This window comes from Strigops habroptila, chromosome W (assembly GCF_004027225.2).
Source record: "Strigops habroptila isolate Jane chromosome W, bStrHab1.2.pri, whole genome shotgun sequence".
NCBI classification, from domain to species: domain Eukaryota; kingdom Metazoa; phylum Chordata; class Aves; order Psittaciformes; family Psittacidae; genus Strigops; species Strigops habroptila.
The window spans coordinates 14,856,857-14,877,771 of NC_044301.2; the positions used below are offsets into that span (position 1 = coordinate 14,856,857).

The 20,915-nt window shown below is 35.5% G+C and overlaps 1 protein-coding gene across 2 annotated transcripts in view; it reads left to right on the plus strand.

Moving 5' to 3' along the window:
* LOC115619054 (ubiquitin carboxyl-terminal hydrolase 10-like) overlaps positions 1–20,330 on the plus strand; it is a 58,004-nt gene extending 37,674 nt beyond the window's left edge. For both annotated transcript variants that reach the window (XM_030511071.1, XM_030511072.1), the window contains exons 5-14: positions 3,147–3,238; positions 4,810–4,919; positions 5,373–5,428; positions 6,812–6,915; positions 7,694–7,793; positions 9,063–9,240; positions 12,767–12,932; positions 16,008–16,152; positions 17,365–17,430; positions 19,704–20,330. In XM_030511071.1, coding sequence (XP_030366931.1) covers positions 3,147–3,238; positions 4,810–4,919; positions 5,373–5,428; positions 6,812–6,915; positions 7,694–7,793; positions 9,063–9,240; positions 12,767–12,932; positions 16,008–16,152; positions 17,365–17,430; positions 19,704–19,891 — 1,205 coding nt within the window. In that variant the 3' untranslated portion in view covers positions 19,892–20,330. The remainder of the gene's footprint in view (positions 1–3,146; positions 3,239–4,809; positions 4,920–5,372; positions 5,429–6,811; positions 6,916–7,693; positions 7,794–9,062; positions 9,241–12,766; positions 12,933–16,007; positions 16,153–17,364; positions 17,431–19,703) is intronic.
* The last annotated feature ends 585 nt before the right edge of the window (positions 20,331–20,915 follow it).

Sequence of the window (20,915 nt, forward strand, 5' to 3'; positions counted from 1 at the left end):
ATAAATGGTCTGTATTTGTTAAAAAAAACCCCAAAACTCGGGCTTCACTTGCCACATTTCACAGTTACTACCCTCTGATGCATAACCTTATGATAGTTAATAATGCCCTATATAATGTTCTAAGTAAGCTTAGGAAATAAGCGGTTGGAAAAACTGGCTATTCTTTTAACTGTACTTGGTAACTTCAGGAAAAATTTCAGTGGGAAAAGCTAAAAAGATTTTCTGAATCATGTTTTCTTGCAGTGTTTTCATTGTGGATGATGGAATTAACAGTGCACGTAAAACTTGTTTACAGCAGGCAGAATTTCAGATGAAGAACACAAACACTTAAGATGTGACTAAATCTGGAATGATTTTAAATTAGAAAGAGGGGAAGCCAATAAATGCAAGTATGGAAGGATACACCAGAACAGAAATCAAATGGAAGCATACAGTACAAGGAACAAATGGTTGGTGATAGTATTAGAGAATAAAAGGTTCTGGAAGTTCTAGGGAATTGATAAGTGTCCTTAGTAAAGCTGAAGAAGGCAAAATTTTTTTCCAGTGTGTGTTAATACCAATTTACATGGAAAATATGGAAGATAAATATAATTCTGTTGTTGCTGTTGAGAACTTGATGGAAATGCCATCTTTGGGCATTACTTCTCAAGGAAGATGTAACAGTGCAGTGGTGAAAACAGAAGTAAGATATGAAAACCATACTCTTTTGGCAAACATGGAAAATTTGGATTTACTTTGTGTCAGATGAGATTGCTGGAGTGATCGTGGATGTAACTTCAAATATGTAACACAAATTCATAAAGAAGGCGATGATTCACTGCTCTCCCAAGACTGCAGTGAACAAGACAAGTCTTACTTAGTTTAATTTGTAACAAAGGTGTTTGAATGTTACACAGTAGAAAATGTTTTCTTATTGATAAAGCTAGGTAAGCACTAGAGCAAGTAGTTGTGGAATGGAGGCGTGCAAGGTTTGGGGTTTTTTATAAGCAACTTCATTAGTCTGTTGTACCATCAAAGGGCATTCTTGCAGAAACTGGTTTTGGGGGGGGTTATCCAGCAGTGTTGTCCTGGCATTGTCCAGATTTGAAGAGAGATCGAGCAATGTAGATAATATTTGCCAAATAATAGTCTCAAGCTGTATTAAATTGCCAATTTGTAACATGTATCTCTTCAGCATGGAGACCATATCCACATGGTTTCTCCTAAATTGGTTAATAAAACTTTGGACTTGATTAGGGAATTACCTTTTTGTTTGTTTTTTAATTTGACTGGTATTTATAACACCATCACCCTGTGAATGAACCTTAGCAAAACATTTTCTATTTACCAACAGAAATTTCTAAACATGGTAATACTGTTCCAGATATGTTTTCAAATCAAGGCCACAGTCAGTATCCACCAAAGGGAATGTGAATTCATTCTAATAAGTGATGTGTGCTTTCCAACAGGCTTTCAAATTTTAAGAAGGTTTTCTCATAGTTCTAAGCATATTTTTCTTCTGATAACTCTTGTAAGAATTTTTAGTTATTGTGTAAATGTTAGATGTGAAATGAAAATGTGGTATTGAATGCAGTTGCTGTACACAAAACAATTCTTTATGTTAAAGGAAACAAAGCTCACCAATTGCTATAAGCATTGTTTACAAAGCAGGTTTATGGCCACAAGAGGATGCTAAAGGTCCTAATAATATTTTAATACAAAAAATTGGGAAAAAATACAGTTCACAAAGTTATTAATAGACATATAAATATAAATACTTTTTTCGTTATTTTAATCCTAATTTTCAACTGTGTTTAGGTATATTAACAGAAAGATTGTATGTGTGCACATCATGTTTCAAACTGCTGCTTTAACAATAAGTTCTGAAATACTTGAGCAATAATTAATAACATCTATTTCAGTACTCGCAGAAGAATTTTCATCTACATCAGCACTAGGTGCTAACATCTTCTATTTTACATCATTTTGCTGTCTGCCCTTTCAGGTGGCAGGTTCTTTATGTAATAGAAGACTGCTTTAAACTTTTTTTTTGTATGGTTTTATTTGGTTAGAACTGGTGGTGTCAGCAGGAAATGGGATCTTATAGGTAAAGAGAGAGTTTGGAAGTAGAAGGACATGGATTTTGTTTGCAATTCTGCCACTTCCTCTGCTTAGTTGTGGCTTAATGCCTCTTCTTTTCCACCTATGTCATGTTATCTTGTCTGTTTAGATAGACCTTCTAGTGAACAGCTCAAACTCTTTAAGTTTATGCAACATAGCATATAAGGGCTTTAGAGGCCCTCATGTTTATTATAAAAATAAATAACACTATTTGTAGACAATTGCTGTGTTTATTTGCAATTTTTGTTTTGTCTTGTATGCTTCTTATCCTTAGTTTGCAAATTTAAAATATACCAGATCCAATATTTTCCTTAAACAGTTTTTATTTAGGTACGTAAATAACAGGTCAGACTTCCTGGAAAAACTCCCCCCATTGCTCTCTGTTTCATAACTGAGACAGACTTATTTATGTGCAATGGTTTCTAATTTTTAAACTCGGGCCATTGCTGAAGTTTTTGAAAGCAGGAAAGCAGTAGGCATTATATTATGTAAGCCTGTTATCTTGGAGGTTTTGGAAGTCTTAAACTGGTAAATAAAACATGCTGTTTTGAAGACAACATTAACGTCTGCCTGTCCTGTTTGCACTAAGCTATTTTTGGTGTAAGATAGTGCATGTTGAAACTTGTAAATGGAGACTGCTGAGTCAGCTTCATCTCTCTTCAAAGCAAAGCGATTTGGGGAATACATAGAAGTGGTGGCAAGGGATTGCAGCTAATGGGATTTTATATCTATATATGTATCTATATGAATAAAAATATCTGATTTTAGGAAAATAGAAACAAACAGGTCTTCTCAGTTCTGAAATTATGATGATTAGTTTTTGTATCGGCATCCTCCTGACCCAAATTCCAGTCTGTCTTTGGTTGAAGAAATATGTCTGATTTGAAATATGAGCAGTGTTTAAATGGAGTAAAAATTACTTGCTGAAGTTTCTGGGAATCTTGTTGATTTATTTGAATTATTTTGTAATGCAGCAGCAGATACTTGTTTTGATGGCTAGCATGTGTATTTTGTTGAGGCTCAATTTACTGTTTCTCATTCTGCAGAAATACTGGAAAATGTAAGGCTAATACATAAACCAGTGTCTTTGCAACCACGAGGGCTGATCAACAAAGGAAACTGGTGCTACATCAATGCTGTATCCTTACTTTGGGAAAAATTAAATACACTTAAAATTAGTATATTGTATCTGTCAGGATTTTTCTGGATTATTGTCCTGGGTTCAGCTGTAACAGGTATTTTTCTCCTTCTTAGTAGCTGGTACAGTGCTGTGGTATTTTATAAAATGTTCGTTTTTCCATATCCTACTACTGTGGTTAAAGTGTTTAAGGGTAGTGTCTAGAAATCCACAGGTGTTTTGGATCATTGAACCTTGTGTTCAGGGTCCCCCTGCATTTGGTTGCACAATCCTGTTTGCAGTTTGTTCCCTCTGTCAAAATATTTCAGAACTTTCTCATGACTGAAATCCTTCTTGTAATTTCTAGTAATTTCATGGCTCTTTGTGCATCAACTTACATGGTTATTTCTCTTTTGTACTTGAAGTAACTATTTTTACTCTTACGTTTTGTTTTGGAAATTTGGTAAATGGGTCACTTGTTTTTCTGTTGAGCAAGCAGTCATGATCATATCACTGTAAATGCAGTGTCTAAATCATTTTGCAGAAGGATGGAAGATTAGCTTACTCATATTAGAATTGTATTCCCCTGCAAAAATAACTTTTACCTTGGGTAACAGAAATCAGCCTTCTTCAGTGCTGTATTATGATAGTTTAATAATATTTTTTATTAATATATCTATATCTCCTATGTTAGCAGAGGCTCACTGCAAGTGACAATTAGGATACTTCTAGTACTGCTAGAGAAAAATATTAAGACCAGTTTCAAGACTGATCATTGCAGAACTTAATAGCCTATTTCCAGACCTGCCACTGTGCTTTAAACTTCAGCTTTTATCTTACATAACTAGTTCTGCACTCATGTATTAGCTCCCATTTTCTCAGTCTTAAAATGTTACATGGGAATTTGTAACTCAATTTTTGCATGCTGTAGGGATCAAGTTAATATGTCTCTAGCTATTGAGATTGCTGCATTTTTTGTAATTTCCTCTGTTCTCAGGTCTTCTAATACATTTCCTGTGTTCACTGTTCTCACCAAGTAGCATGGATTTTTATGTTTTTAAAGTATTTCCTCCCAACATACACTGTAGTTTTACCGGTTATTCCAAACTCTTCTTTACACTGCAGAATTTCACATCACAGCAGGTATTTTTGCTTTGGTTTGGTTACGGGGGGAATCATCACCTTTTAATTTTTGAAGCCTGTTAGCTGGCTGCTGCCATTCTTTTCATAAAACATGTTACAGGTTATCACTTGCCAATTTTCAGATTGTTTATATTATCAAGTCTTTCCTATGAAAGTTCTTTTCCTCTCCTGCACCTAGATTAAATCTTTCCTTCCCCTTAAATTAAAGTTTTGACATTATTAAGTGTCAGTGAAATCACTGCATGTTACAAGATGCTGGGTTTTTTTAGTATAACTTCTGTACATTGTTAATATTGTGATAAAAGTCCATCCATCTGTTCCAGTTTAGTTATTGGATTGGTCTACATAATAGAGCTAGCTTTGCTTTGCATATAATTTTAAATATAATCGATAACTTGGTTAATATGCAGATTACATTCTCTGAATATTTCCTTAATGCCGCTGCATAGACCCTGCAAGCCTTGGTTGCTTGTCCTCCAATGTATCATTTAATGAAGTCCATTCCAATGTATTCAAAATTGCAGAGGCCATGTACCTCAACACCAATGATAGACAGTTTGTAAGTAGCTTGTTAAAAAAAGAATGAATCTGTGATCTGACTAAGCTCATTCAGCAATATCTAACAAATTATTTACTGCAGTTCTTGAAGGGTGGTATGTATCCAGAAGTCTTTTTTGTCTGTGTGTTTTGGTGATACATGGCTTTTACAATGAGCTTGGTATTTTATAATTGCTTGCCTAGTCAAGGATGATCCTTCCTGTTGCCTGAGGAATGTCAGTTTTAAATGGTGTTTAATATGCAAAAATGAACAGTGAGAGCTGCAATAACTAATCGAACACCTTGGTTTCATAAGCAATGATCAGGTTAATTTTTCTGTCTGAACTTTACTCAGACTTCATAATGATATTCTTTGATTTTATTTTATTTTTTGACAGTGATCTAGTTTTATTATTTGTCCTTCTCAGTCTTAACTTGCTGCTCATGTCTAGTTGTTCCTTCCGTTCTGTTCCAGTGTTCGTTTAATGAATGAGTTCACTAATATGCCTGTACCTCCTAAAGCAAAACAAGGTGAGTGGGAATAGGGGGAGAAAAGTCTTAAATCGTGTAATTAAGACCTTTAAATACTGGTGCTTGATCCCCTTCATGGCTCTTTGGACTTCTGGGGTTTCTTGATATCTTAAGAAGTTTGCTGTTGTATTTCTGCCAGTGTTAACGCTTTTTCTTACTGGTGATTTGCGTCAAGAAGTCATAGGTCTTGCACCTTATTTTTTTCTTCTCTTTGGTAGATCAAATGTACAAGTGCAATAAGAATAATTTTTGTTGAAGGTTAGCTTAATTGTTAAGATATCTTCTAAGAACATGCCCTTTCTAACAAAATCATTTGATATTCACTGGATTTTACTTTGCTTCCTTCTTTACATATTTCCAGCTGTTTAGCTTATCAACTTGCTCAATTCTATCATTATTCCTTAAATACTAAACACTTGTATTTATTTGGAACAAAATAGGGCCATAATAGGTCTCTCTAGCAGTTAGAGATTGCCTTCAGGCATGTTATCATAACTCTTAATTCCTCTCCATCCTATGCACTATTTCAGTGTTAAACCCTAGAAGTGTACAATCCTTGCTAATATGTATTTAGGATCAATGATGATTATGTAGTGAGGAATAGAACTTTTTTTAAATGCAAATCATTTTATCTTGTAGGTATCTTTTTTTTCAATCTCTAAACCAAATCTCTTGTATTACAAACTTACAGAAATAAAAACCTGTTTCAGGAATGTGTTTATGTAACATTATAAGAAAATATCAAAGGAGCTGGTTGTTCCAGAGATTTCCAAACAGTTCAGACACTTCTGTGGTTTGCTGCTTAGGTTTTGTTTCTGTAAACCAAATCTTACTGTCTTATGCAACTTATTATGCTTCTAGGTCATTTTATTGTCTTGTGTAGTTTTCAAATCTAGTTTCTGAGGCCTTGTATTGCCATTAGTTTGAACGTGCTGTCAAACTGTTTCTTGTCTGGGGTTTTGCTGTTTTTTTTCTGCAGTGAGGAAAAGTGATCTATTAGAATTAGAAATATGTAAAATATTTAAGGAAATGTTCTTTGAATACAAAAGTACAAAAATTTAGAACTAGAATTGTTCTTCTATGATGGCTGGGGATATTCTTGTTAATCTTTAGGGTGTTGACTGTAAAAAAAGAGTTACTACTCTAGGCCATCTGTAAGTATGTAGGGTGATGTAAGATGTATTTCAATTAAGAAAAGTTTATAGGTGAGAGAGTTGTATCTTATGAATTCTGAGCTTGAGTCACTAAAATTGTTATAAAACTCTTAGTAAAAAATAATTTTGGATTCCAGTAATCTAGTTATGTGTGAAGAGAATATGAAGGTATAATGTAGAAAACAGTCTACATCTTGTTATTTATATGTACTTCTCTTTTGCCTTGCAGCTTTAGGCGATAAAATTGTGAGAGATATCCGACCAGGAGCTGCCTTTGAACCTACATACGTGTATAGACTATTGACAGTTATAAAGTCAAGTCTGTCAGAAAAGGTGTGACCTCCAAATCTTTGACTTCTGTAATTGCATTGCAAGAAAGTCACTGTCGTTAAAACAGTGCAAAGCCATATGTCAGGTTCTGTGCCTAAATACCATGAAAATTAACTAGTTGATAGTTCGTTATAATGAAGTTAGACTGTCTTGAGACTTAAATTATAGGAATATGTTAATTACAAGTTTGTCAGTTTGATATGTCAGAATAATGAAAAAACAACTATTGGAATGGAGCATCTCTTTTTATAAAGAAGATGCCGATGGATTTATATTTAAGAAACAGACAGTTGTTTGTTTCTGATTGGGATTCAGCTTGGAATGGTTGAAGGTATACAGAGACCTCAAAATACTATTTCAAGCTTAGTTTCAATTTAAAGAGGAGATTAATTGTCCAAACCATCTTTTGATTTGGCTTTGGTTTGACAGCAACTTCTAATATTACTTTGAAAAGAAATAGCAAAAACCCCCACCTAACTCACATGTTAAATTGAATTTGTATCAAGAAGAATATGGAAATATTTGTATCCAGGTCAAGCTTATGTGTGTACTTACTGCTCATGAAAGGTTACCAGTTAATGTGTTGGTTCTTTTTGACCTGGCTAAAAATGAGGGGTGGTTATAGCAAAATTTAAACTTTATTTGACCTTACAACTTGGAATGAGTAGTTGGTTAATTAGCTAAATTAATAGGAGAAAGGTAGACGTTCAATGTCATGAACCTTCTGTCGAAATGAAAACATGAAAATGTCATAATAATTGGAAAATAAAAAATTATTCAGGGCAGGCAAGAGGATGCTGAAGAGTACTTGGGATTTATCCTCAATGGACTACATGAAGAAATGCTGACCCTAAAGAAACTTCTCTCTCCACATAATGAAAGTTAGTGGAATTTTTTTATTTTTTTTTTTAACAGCAAAGTTAATTTCTTTCAAATATTTTCCTTTTTTGCAGTGATTCTGTAATAGACTAATGTTTGGTGTAGATGTTCAGATAGGGGTAGAATGCTGTGTTTTAGGGAACTCTTACATTAACAAATAATCTTTTATTAAAATCTGTCCAAAGGGTAAAATGAGTCCATTCTGTCCAATTTACAAGTGATCTCAAGTGTTACTGGGTACTTGGAAAAGCATAATCATTTTGTAAATGTTCTGAATGACAACAATAATAAATCATTTACCTGGTGGTCCTAAACAACACATTTCAGTATTACAAATTTTTACTGAGCTCAACTAAGCAACTTAAGTTGACTAGTCTTGTCTTAAGCATGGGCATATTTGTCTGCCATTCATAATACCTGCAATGTCAGTTATTTACTGGGGTTTTGGCTTTCTCCATGGTAGTTCAAAAATTTATCAGTGTCTTTTCCACTGATCTTTAAAACCACCGTTAAGATCTTTTTTTGAAGTGGAAACTTCTAGACTAATGGCTAGTTTATATCTAATGTAAAACAGAACACATGAAATTGTTTTAAAATTCTTATTGATGAAATTGGAGAAAAATTTTCTTTAGTATTAGAATTTGTATGCAGGGTAAAATGCCATTTTATTTTACAGTGGCTTTACATCTGGGTCCACTATTAAAAATGAAACAAAACACTATTAGTCTTAGCCAAGTATTAGCCAAGTATAGAATTAAGATCACTAGTTATCCAATTTCTCTTTAGTAGGGTAAATTTTTTATGATATAAAATGATCATTCCGTATTTTGTTCTTTAGCTGTGTACAGTTTATAGCCTCTTGACTCTGGCACTTGCAAAGAAAATATTTGCTAAGCCTTGGGTTCTCTGTAAAATATCTATGCAGAAAAGGAGTTGTATTTAATAATGGCATAATTATGTTTCCAGAATAACACTTAACTTTCTAGTTTTCTACCCCATGAATTTACTACTAAAAATATATCAAACTTTTTTAGAAAACTATATCTGTTTACATACAGTCATCAGTGAGCTACATTCTGTTAATACATGGATGTGTCCAGCTGTGAGTCATCCTGGAATATACTTGTTCTCATTTACTTTCTCAAATCCATGGTCTATGAAAATATTTTATCCTCTGAAAATTACTTGTAGTGGGGCTTTTTGCCTTTCAAATTCTTTATCTGTATACATGTTTTATTTGTACAAAAATCAATGTTTTTTTCTTCTTTAAGAACTCTTGGTTTCCAATGGCTCTGAGGCTCAGACTGTTCATGAAGAGGAACAAGATGAACAAGGGGAAGGCAGTGAGGATGAATGGGAGCAAGTGGGACCTCGCAACAAATCATCAGTCACTCGACAGGCTGATTTTGTTCAGACTCCAATTACTGATATTTTTGGTGGTCATATAAGGTATAGTACTTTTCTGTAAAAGGTGAGACCACAGGCTGCTTTGCCTTCACAGATAACTTTTTCCTCTGCTTTGCTGTCTGTAGTTTTCATCATTGGATAGTTGGATGGAAGAAACTGTTATGCAGTTTGTTCAGGCCAGGAGAGATGAACATTCTACCGTGAAGCATTTGTTATGCAAGAGAGAGTTCAGAAGATGGACCAGAATGATCAAAGGATTGATCAGTGATCAGATGATTCTGTGACTTACTGTCAAGCCTGAATCTTTCAAAGTGTCTTAAAAGAATAGACTGTTTAGACAACAAAACCCCTGAATTGCATATAGAGGAGTTTGAAATATGTATGCTTTGTATATTTATGTATTAAGAATTCCAAAGAACTTTAGAGCCTAATTTTTATGACCTCCGAGGAGTCTTGACTCATTTTGTAAATAAGGATATGAAGGCATAGTGAGATTTACTAAATGTTAAATCTGGTCAGTAAAAGAATGAAATAAAGAAATTGTAAACTTTTGGGTTTTTAGACAGTTATGCTTCCCAGAGGTAGGAAAGTTATGTGTAATAGTTAATAAATATTAAAGGCCAAAGAAATTTGGAAAAATAGAAATTACAAGATGTTACAGGAATGAAAAGAATGCGTGACATTATAGTCAGGTCTGATACCAGATGAAGGCAGAAAGTAGATACTGAAAGAATATTTTCTGTAAAGGAAGCCTTATGACTTGTTTGAAGAAATGTGTAATTTAAAATGAAAGCAAGGTAAATGCTTGCTAAAAACATACTCGAAAACACATGCTGGACTCAAAGAATTATTTTTAAATTGGAGACAGACACTTAATTGCTAGTGTTTGACTCCCTGAATTGCCAGATATTCAGTCTAGAGGTGTGAATAATGTGGACTAGTGCTTTCTGCCCATGAAGTGCACTGAAATTATTCTTCTGGGATTTGAGTCAGACAGCTGGCAAATGATATTTTCCATAGAAATTGGCAGACAGATGTCTGTATGTATTGATGAAATTCCATGTTGATGTGTTCACGTACCCAAGGTATTGTTAATACCCTTAGTATATTTATCATGGTCAGAATTGATTAGATCTCTAAATGATTCCATTAGTTTTTAAATTAATACCAAGAGAACACTGTCTTCTGTAGAAGTCCACTGAAAATGACATAAAGCAAAGGTAATACTGAAAAAAGGCAAAAACTTGCAGCAAGCAACAGAACCACAGGGTCCAATCTAACATCTGTTGGCTTCTGTCACCACATCCACTTTAGCCTCCAAACCAGGTCACACAATTTACCACAGAAACAGTATCCCATGTGATGTTGGAAAGCTTCATCCTCAGAGGCTGCGGGTGGAGATAGGAAGGATTGAATACAGTAGAATTCCACTAAACAAAAGCATCAGAAATTTGAAAAATCAAATGGAAAAAGCAGCTAGGAAAAATGGTTTGAATTGGCATCTTTTGGCTTGGGAAACTTTAGGCTGTCCTCTCGAGGCTTTAATTGTCTGTTAAATGCCTATTTAGGCATGATAGCTTTAAAAAAAAAAAAAACCAAACAAAACAACCCCAAAAAGTCTTCCTTAAGCAAAGTGAGACTTAAATGTTTTAAGCACAAAGTTACATAGTTCTATTGGGATCTGGTTTGTCCACCTGCAGGAATCCCTCTTTGACTTTCAGCTTGTGTGAATTTCAAATACTTGTTATGCAAGCTAGCTCACAGGCCAGTTAGAAGTCTGCTAAATATTTCCATGAGTAGTACCAATTTCTCCCTTCAAATGCACTGTTATTTTAAAAAAAAATACCTCAATTACATTGTTGTAGTTGAAGCAGGGTAGCAATGGGCAGTGCCTGTTTTCCTGGGAAATTCTCACTGTAGAGTTCTTACAGTACCCAAGAGTAATTATTCATTTGAAAATGATGAATTTTCCCTTGACCAATTGAAATTTGTAATTATTCTAATAAGTGATGTTGTTTATAGAAAGTCATAGTTCTGCAAAGATTTTGCTATCAAATCGATTTCTGCATAGATGTTACAATTTAATTTCTAATTTATTTTTTTTTTAAGTTTTTCCTTAACATTGTATTTTCAGAATATTACTGGTATTCTTAATCTTTAATACATGAACTTGAAAAATGTTAACAACTCCAGCTGTTTTCTGTTGATTATTGCACTAAATAATGGTTAGCTTAAAAAGGGTTTGGGAAGTATATCTAAAAGAAGCAAGACTTAACACAGTGAAGGGTTTGTTTGTTGAAACACTGTGCTTGTCATGTGTTGAAGGTTTTGTCCTTAAATATAGCCAAGAAGGAAGTGTTAAACTGAAATAAAGATGCTACTGTTTTTCATAAGCTCTCTTTCCTCTAAAGGATTCTATGATTCTATAAAATGTGTTGCCTTTCTGTTGGTGCTTCAGGGCTTTGCCTGAGTCCAAGGGGCTCTTGATAGGAGTTTGCAGTATAGCATTAAACCTGTATGTTAACATTTCATACATGACCTGGCTACATGGATTAGAGAGCTGTGTTAATCACCTTGCTACTTCCAAGCTTTGTAATGCACTGTAACAAGCATAACAATATAAGAAATTAATGATTTCTTTGGCTGCATAAAACCACATTTTTGTAGCAGCTGGAGCTTTTTAATGTAAGCACTGCTTTGAAAAAAAAATAATTCTTCAGCTATGTTGGATGGTTAAGAAAAATTTAAATTGGGAAGAGTCCATTTAGTGCAGTGATGTGGCTGAGGAGTGTATTGCTCATTGCACAAAACAATGATCACCAGGCTAGGCTACTCGAAAACTGCAACTGAACACACTTCAAACCAAAATCAAAACCAAATGGGAAGCATGTTCTCATGGCCTAGGTCGTTACTCCCGCCAGTTTTCTGAAAGACTCCAGTTTATGTACAAAGGAGTACACGGACACAGTCTGGACACAGGAAAGGATGGGAGGCAAAGGAAATGCCAGTCCTTGAGGGAGCATAGTTTATATTTCCTATGGCAAGATTTAAGCAAACAATTTAAAATCACTGTGAAATTGATCTTAGGGAAATTACTAAAAACATTGTGTGTTTTTACTGGAGAATCTGGATCAGTTGTGATTTTTACAATAGAACAGACAATTAGATGAGCACTAGTGTTTTGCACTTCCAAGGATCTGTTGGAAAACATAATTTCAAAACTCTAACACAAAAAGAGTCCAGAGGCACATCTTTTTAACTGCATTATCAAAAATGTCAGTATTTTTCTTTAAACTTTTGATGCTAATCCAGTAAGTGTTTTAATCCTTGCATAAATAAACCAATTCAAATATAATCCTATTCATGCTCTAAGTGGATGTGAAAATCATTTAAATTGCAGTAAAGTGGATTCAGGTTATTGACACTTAAGCTTAACCTTTGTATTTGTGTGTTGTTTTGGATTAACTATAAATTTACTAAAGTAGACTTCAGTCTATTCTTACTTGAAGGTTCTATATTTTTTAAAATTACTCTGCTTTACTACATTTTCTCTTTTTTGTTTCCATAGGTCTGTTGTTTACCAGCAGAGTTCTAAGGAGTCTGCTACACTGCAACCTTTCTTCACCCTGCAACTGGATATCCAGTCAGACAAGATACGCACAGTTCAGGATGCGTTGGAAAGTTTGGTGGCAAGAGAATCTGTCCAGGGTTATACCACAAAAAACAAGCAAGAGGTGTGTTCTGTTGACCCCTTTTTACAGTCAAATACTAAACTTTTTAAAGGCTTTTTATACAGCTCTTGCTTTACAAATAGTTACTTGAACACTGTTATGTTAACAAAAGAGGTACTGACCTGTTCAAAGTGTCCTGCAGTACTAAAACATATTACACATCCTGGCAGTGTTCAAGGCCAGGTTGGGTGGAGTCTTGGGTGACATGGTTTAGTGCGAGGTGTCCCTGCCCATGGCAGGGGGGGTTGGAACTAGATGATCTTAAGGTCCTTTCCAACCCTAACTGTTCTGTGATTCTATGTACACTAAAAGGAAGAGAACTGACTCTTAAACAAAACCAAGCCTGTAAGTAGGCATTTTTTTCTGAGTTGGTGTAGTAATTGGTTGGAGATTTTACTGGAGTGCGTGTTAACGGGGTGAACTGTGGTAATAATACATACTATTATGAGTTAAATATCTTTTAGCTGATCTTAACATACTGATTCCTGGGGATTGCCAGATGTTCTTAGTAAAGGAGCAGCTCTTCAGAGTATCATTTGAAAGCACACTTGTCCTGGGTTCAGCTATAGCAGTCATTTTTCTCCTTCTTAGTAGCTGGTGCAGTGCTGTGTTTTTTAACTTTCAGCCTGGGAACAACGCTGATAACACTGATGTTTTTAGTTGTTGCTAAGTAATGTTTATTCCAACCAAGGACTTTCTCAGTCTCATGCTTTGCCAGGGAGGAGGGGAAGCCGGGAGGAAGCAGAGACAGGACACCTGACCCAAACTGGCCAAAGGGGTATTCCATACCACAGCATGTCATGCCCAGTATAGAAATTGGAGGGAGTTACCCGGAAGGCCCAGATCACTGCTCGGGTCGGGCTGTGTATCGGTCGGCGGGTGGTGAGCAATTGTATCCTCTCCCCTTGTTATTTCACTAATCATTATTATCATTGGTGGTAGCAGTAGTGGTTTTGTATTATACCTTAGTTGCGGGACTGCTCTTATCTCAACCCATGGGAGTTACATTCTTCCGATTCTCCTCCCCATCCCTCCGGGAGCGGGGGGAGGAAGGGGGGGAGTGAGCGAGCGGCTGTGTGGTTCTGAGTTACCGGCTGGGCTCAAACCATGACAGCACTCTAGCTTTAAGAAGAAAACTCCTGTAGCAGAACACTTGCGTTACTGTCTGTGTGGCTCTTCTTGAGGGGTTTTGATTTACACATTTCACTTCATTGGTGGTAGGCCTGGTAGAAACTCACTAAAACATCTGATGATCTTTCTCTCTGGATTAATAATCTGAATTTTTTCAATAACCAGTAACACCTCCATTCAGTAGTGTTCTTGGCACTGTGTAGTTGACTGGCTTGCTGTACATAGCCTTAAAAAGAAGAAAAAACTTGGAAGTAGAGAGATGGAACCAGATGTAAAACTTTGTAAGTCATGGCTGCTCTGAAAAGGAAAAGGCTGATCTTTCACAGTGATGCTTGGACAGTAAATAGGAATAGGACCTAGACTAGGTATTACCTGTGGTGCTTGTAGAGTTGTCCTCACTGCTTTAAGAGAAGATTGGGGAAACACCAGTCAGAATTTACACAAATTGTTATAATTGATATAGAGGGGATGGAGTGGAGGATCTTTTGAGATCTCCAAGCCCTGTGATTTGCTGTCACTTCCCAGAACCAGGACATTTTATTCTGTATTCTCATGCAGCTCTGCAAACTTTTTTGTCTTATTTTTCAAATAATATGATACATAATAGTAATAGAAAAATACTTCAAAGGAAGAAAAGCACACTTTTGGCATTGCAGTTTGGCAACGTGTAATATAAGGAAATAAACTTTTTCCCCACTGAGGTGTTGCTTCCTATGGTGTGCATTAGTGAAGAACATCTCTGGTGTGCATGGATTACTCGGATGGAATTTTTGCATGCTGTTCATAATTTCAGTAGGTAGGATGGAAGGAGGCTCTTGAGTTGTAGATCTTCTCTCTGACATTAATTTCTGTAAGTTTTCTAAATACTCCAGATGAGAATGTGGTTAGATAAAGAAAGGATGGATCATTTTCTTTGAAAAGCTAAAGATGGATAGCTGAAATTTGTCTGCATTTATTTCTCTAGTTGTCTTCCATGTGAAAGAAATATTTGCAGTGCAAAGGTCATTGTGATTTACCACATAGATTTTGTTTTGCTAGTCATTCATTTTTTGGTTTTTACTGCAGATGGTTTTAACTTCTTTACTGACAACCCAGTGTTCAATTATGGGGTTTGGAAGAAATGGGTGTTCAAATTAAGTGCTGGAGGTTTGCTCTGGCTTATATTTTAGACTCTGGATGGAAATACAAGCATTCACAATGTCTTTTAGATCTTTTTTCCAAAGGAAATTCCAAGTTGAAATAGCTGTTCTTAAGATTGAATAGATTGACTGTAAAACAAGCATAGGACTTTGCACATAGTAATTTTCAAAATGTGTTTTGAAGGAGTTTCAGAATGGGAACTCAGGACTACTGATAAAGCTAAAAATCATATTATTAAAATTATTACTGTCTTCTGATTGTTTTAATCTGGATTGTATTTTATTTTTCCTTCTCTTCAGCTTTTTGTAAAAAGGTATCAGCTTTTAGGAATTAAAATTGCTTTTCGAAACCTTTTGCATCAGGTACTGAGATGTAGTGCTGTTATCTGCTGTAGTTCAGAGTTCTCTGAAATCAGCAGCATGTGTTACAAGTTATTGACCTTCAATTACAGTATAATAGCTTGCTGAGAATTATTAATCACTAAACCATCATGAGTTGTTCCTGGGGGATCTCCAGCAAGGTGTTTTTATTACTGCAGAACCTATATATCTGTGCTCATTCTATAACATTACATTCTGCTGAAAGTATTGAGTTCTTCTTTAAGACAACACTTTGGTTGAAGATTCAGTGTGTTTTAGTCATAAACTGCAGTGTTTACTCTAAATTAATATTATAATAACAAATCTGTGGGGTTTTTTCTGCTAGTATATTTAAAATTAAATACTCGTTCCTCATTTAAAGGAGTAATTTTGAGCAATTAACAAAAAATTACAGGTTTTCTTCATCTTTGTCCTATGTATGTGTTAGGTGGAGATCAGTCGAAGAGTGACACTAGAAGAACTCCCCCCTGTTCTTGTTTTACACCTCAAGCGGTTCGTATATGAGAAAACTGGTGGATGTCAGAAGCTTATCAAGAATATTGAGTATCTTGTTGATCTGGAAATCAGTAAAGGTAAAGATATTATAACAGAATTTTCCCCTCTTTAGGGAAAAGATAATATTGTGTTTCTTAGGGGTATCTGTTTGTGTTTCAGTTTTCTCCTTTCTTGTGCACAAGATTTCTTCTCCATTATTGTGTGGAGACTTGGTAATTTGGATAATAATCTTGTATGCTGCCTTCCCCCCCCCTTTTTTCCTTCCTCATAAAAAGAATATACTTGGGTTTCTGGGTTCAGTCTTGCTGAACCTGATGTTGCCTGTATATGAGTTTGGGCATCCATTTTGCAAAGAACAATACGGCAAAAGATTTTAACACCTTTGGCATGTCCTAGACATTGGGTTGGCAAAATAAGAGGTCCCTGCAGATTTAAGGGGTAAGGTTATAGACTGCTGAGGACAAATATTGGAAGTGATCCTGCTGAATGAGGGCTGTTGCCAAGTAACACTAGATACTTTTATCTCAGATTTCATTCAGAGAAGTGGCAAATTATTGTAATATACAGTGGCTGATGAAAGGAAACTGGCATTTTATAGAAAATGGAGCCTGAAGGTAGACAAGCTGTAGTTCAGAGGTTAACCAGCCAAGTTCTTTCATTTAACAAATATCTTAAGAGATACTGATTTTAAAAAGTGTGAGAGTTTGCATATAATCCAGCATATGAAGTTTGCCAAATTAAATGCACTTTGTTTTGATCTGACAAATTGACTGTTAGCCATCCAGTAGCTCAGATGGGGGGTGGGGGGAAATTAGACAAATGGTTACTCATATCTCAAGTGAGAGATGTACTTTGTCAGACAGTACCTTTTTGTTTTACTTAATATTTTATTTTAAAAATTTCCTTAAAGAATATAAACTTGTTGAACTAGTTCATTTTGCCTTGACTGACAAAAATGGCTGTAGTATGATTGGAATCTGAAATTGATTTTGTCATTGGCTGACATTAGGAATGAAAGGAAACAAATAGTCTGATCTTCCCCCCCCCCCCTTCAGTTTTTCTGGTGGTATTTTTAAACCTTCAATTGATATTAGTGTTCAGTAAACCTCACAATTCATTCCCTTGATTACCAGGTATGAGAACCATGAACATTCTTTAGTGGCCATAGAAGGCATTTTAATTAAACTTTCTTCTTTATGGTAGTGTTGGTTTCTCTGAGACTTTATTGATCCTTTTGAAATTGCATTTCTAAACTTGCTAACTATTGCCTTTGTGACTTTTTCCTCCAGAGCTACTATCTCCTGGCGTGAAAAGTAAAATTTTTAAAGGCCAAAGAACCTACCGGCTCTTTGCAGGTATGTTATCTATATGCTTCTAGTCCCTGTATTGCAAATACAAATTCTGCATATAGAATTCTAGAAACATTGGAGTTTCCTGGATTATATAAAATACTTTAAATTACATGGAAGTAGCTTGTGGGTGTCAAATTCTTGTATTTAGTGGGGTTTTTTGCATATGTGCATATACACATACATTGTTATATCTGTATTTGTATCTCTCGCTGAATCCAGCATTGTGCAGAAACAGAGTTCTGTAACAGATCCACCCTGAAAAATATCAGCTGTAATATAACTGCCTAAAATACACCACATATTCTCAGAATAATCTTTCAGATGTCTTTTGAAATGGCTGTTTGAATGCTGGCTTTGCATCCTTTTGAACCCTCAAGATGAGTGTTGCTGGCAGGGTATGAATAGCATATTGTAGGTGGAAAAGTTGAACTTGGAGATGATGATTTTTGTGTGAGGAAACAATGTTTTTTAGAGTGTCTATGATGTACCCAGTACCTAAATTGGTAGTTAAGATTGATGTAAGAATTCAGAAACAGCATTTGAATATTGAACTAAACAGTCTCTGGTCAGTAATGACTTTCCTGAAGTTTAAAACTTGTACGCAGTTTGCACCTGCTTATTTGTGTTAGCATCAGGAGAACATAATAAAGTGGAGAACCAGAGGTCTTCACTTCTATATCACCAAATCTGTGCCAGTTATTGGTGGCCTTATGTGACTCGGTGGTTTGGATCCAGTTTTGTGACTGCTGAGGTTACAGAGGAAAATAGCCTACCTGTCTCTTGTGGAAATTCGGGAGTGTTTCTGCCAGTGTAATATTTTTTTATTGACAGTGGGTTTTTTATGGGACAAGTTTAGACAGTGTATTTAAGGTGGCTTGAAGAAAATGTGTCACTGTAATTTTTTTTCTAATTCTTTCTGTGGAAAATAGTTCATTTTTTCAGTCAGTATAGGAGTTCTTATCCACAGAAACTGAGCTTGTTAGATGAATTTTAAATTACCGAAATAAGCTTTTGAAGAATTAAGTTTCAGCTATCATCCAGGATTTGCCTAATTATCTAACACTAAATTTTAGAAAATCAATAATTCAAGTTTAAGCTACTGTAACAAAATTATTTCCTGAATTCCCCCTTACCTATAGATGTAGTATACACTGCCCTTTTGCTTAACTCCAGTTATTCTAAAATGTTTATTTTCTTAAAGTGTGAAGAAAATCTGAGTAAATTTGAAGTGTGACTCTAGTCTTGAATGAGTGTAAACAATTTCATAATTACATACCTCTGCTCTTGTGTAAAATAGGGCAATTCCTTCTGGTTTTTATTTATTCTTGTTAAGTATATGGTTAGGGCTCACATGTTCCTAGGAGTTGCATGCAATTTCCTTTATACATCCCTAGAATTACATACTTCAAAGGTCTCTTCCCTTCTGACTGCTACATAGTTTTACCTGAATTTTTTTTTTTTTTTTACAAATAGTTACAACAACATACTGTTGTCTTCTGCAGACAAAGCCAATGTGTAGCTTAGAGTATCTCACTAAGCATGGCAATTCCTGTTGGAAGCTCTGAAGTGTGTGCTGCACTGTTTCAGATGACCTTTGTGAGGCACATCCTTCCCAGAAAATCCTCTAGGAAGTTATAAAAAGTAATTTGATGCCTTTGATTCTTAATTTACTTAGAATTATGAGATCTGGTATGCTGGAGAAACATTACTAATACTACATAGCATCAAATGTAAGCAGGCAAGCACTAACACTTAAAAGATTCAATTCTAGAGTACCAGGTCGGAAGGGACCTCAAGGATCATCTGGTCCAACTTTCCGTGGCAAAACATGACCTAGACTAGATGTCCCAGCATCCTGTCCAGCTGAATCTTAAGTGTCCAATGTTGGGGAGTCCACCACTTCCCTGGAGAGATTATTCCAATGGCTGGTTGTTCTCATTGTGAAAAATTTTCCCCTTGCGCCCAGTCAGGATCTCCCCAGGAGTAACTTGTGCCCATTACTCCTTGTCTTTTCCCTGTGACTCCTTGTAAAAAGGGAGTCTCCATCTACTTTGTAGCCACCCTTTAAATACTGGAACATGGTGATAAGGTCTCCCCGAGCCTTCTTTTCTCTAGGCTGAACAAGCCCAGATTCTTGCTTAAGCCAGATCATATCATCTGGCTAAACCATGAGTATGCTATGGATAAAGCAGTATGTGACGCTTTCTTTATGTACTTTTTCAGTGGCTATTTATTGGCGTATAGTGTATATGTGCATCATGAATTTCTCTTTGCAGTTGTCTATCATCACGGAAACAGCGCAACTGGTGGCCATTACACTACGGACGTCTTCCAAATTGGTCTAAATGGCTGGTTACGCATCGATGACCAGGCAGTCAAAGTGATCAGTCAGAACCAGGTGGTGAAGCCGTCTGCAGAACGCACAGCCTACCTCCTGTACTACCGCCGAGTTGACCTGCTGTGAAACCTTGCCCTTCTACGCTGTGTGTGCAAGATACCTGCTTTGTAGAACACCAACTGTCACTAACTTTTTTTCTCCTGTAAATGCTCTTTTGAGTGAATGTTTTGGTTTTTGGGGGGTTTTGGTTGGTTTTTTTTTTCCTTGCAACTATGGGATAGAGTGATAAAGGAAACTGCCGTGGGTTTGTGCACAATATAGTTTATGTTGACTTTTGACTTTGCAGGATGAAGTCACTTGGTTGAAAGACTCAGTTTCATGAATCACAAAAATACAAAAAAAAAAAATTAATCTGACTTAATGATGAATCATAAGATAATAAAAGATTTGCATTTGATTCCCACTTTCTAATTGCATAGTAGAAGAAAACCCTGCACCAGCAACAGAACTTGTAGATTTCTGTGAAAATGTTTTATCTTTACTTAAGTAAAAAAATTTAAAAAAAAAAAAAAAAAAAAAAAACCCAAAACAAAAAACAAAACCCACGACAAACTAAAAAGCACTCTTTGCTTCCCCAATAGTTTTTGATAAGTGGTAAAATATGAGCCAATGTGTATGAGATGGAAATGGTCCTACGTGCTTCAAAACACGTACAAACATACAAAATGCAAAGTTGCTGGTTCCTAATAGGAAGACATAATTTAATAATCGCTATGAGAAACTGCTTCAGTACACATTGCAGATCAAATATTTGGAGTTAAGATGTTAGTCTATATAGATGGGTGATTGTAACTTTATTGCTATTAAGAAATTTCAAACTGCATTTATGCTTCTGTGTACATGAAATTAAAACAAAATGGGCAAAATAATTAAGATTTATATTTGTCTGCTTTGTTTAATTTTGCTGTCTGCTCTCCTATAATATTGAGTTTCTAATTGTACACAGTTTAGTGATATCTAGAAGTATAAAGTTGCCCATCAATAAAAGTCACAAAGTTGGTTTAAGGCATGTGTGTGGGTTTTGGTTTTCCTCAAGGGTAAATTCTACCCTTGGAAGCTCAAAAAATTGCTCCGTAGCACTTGTATAGGC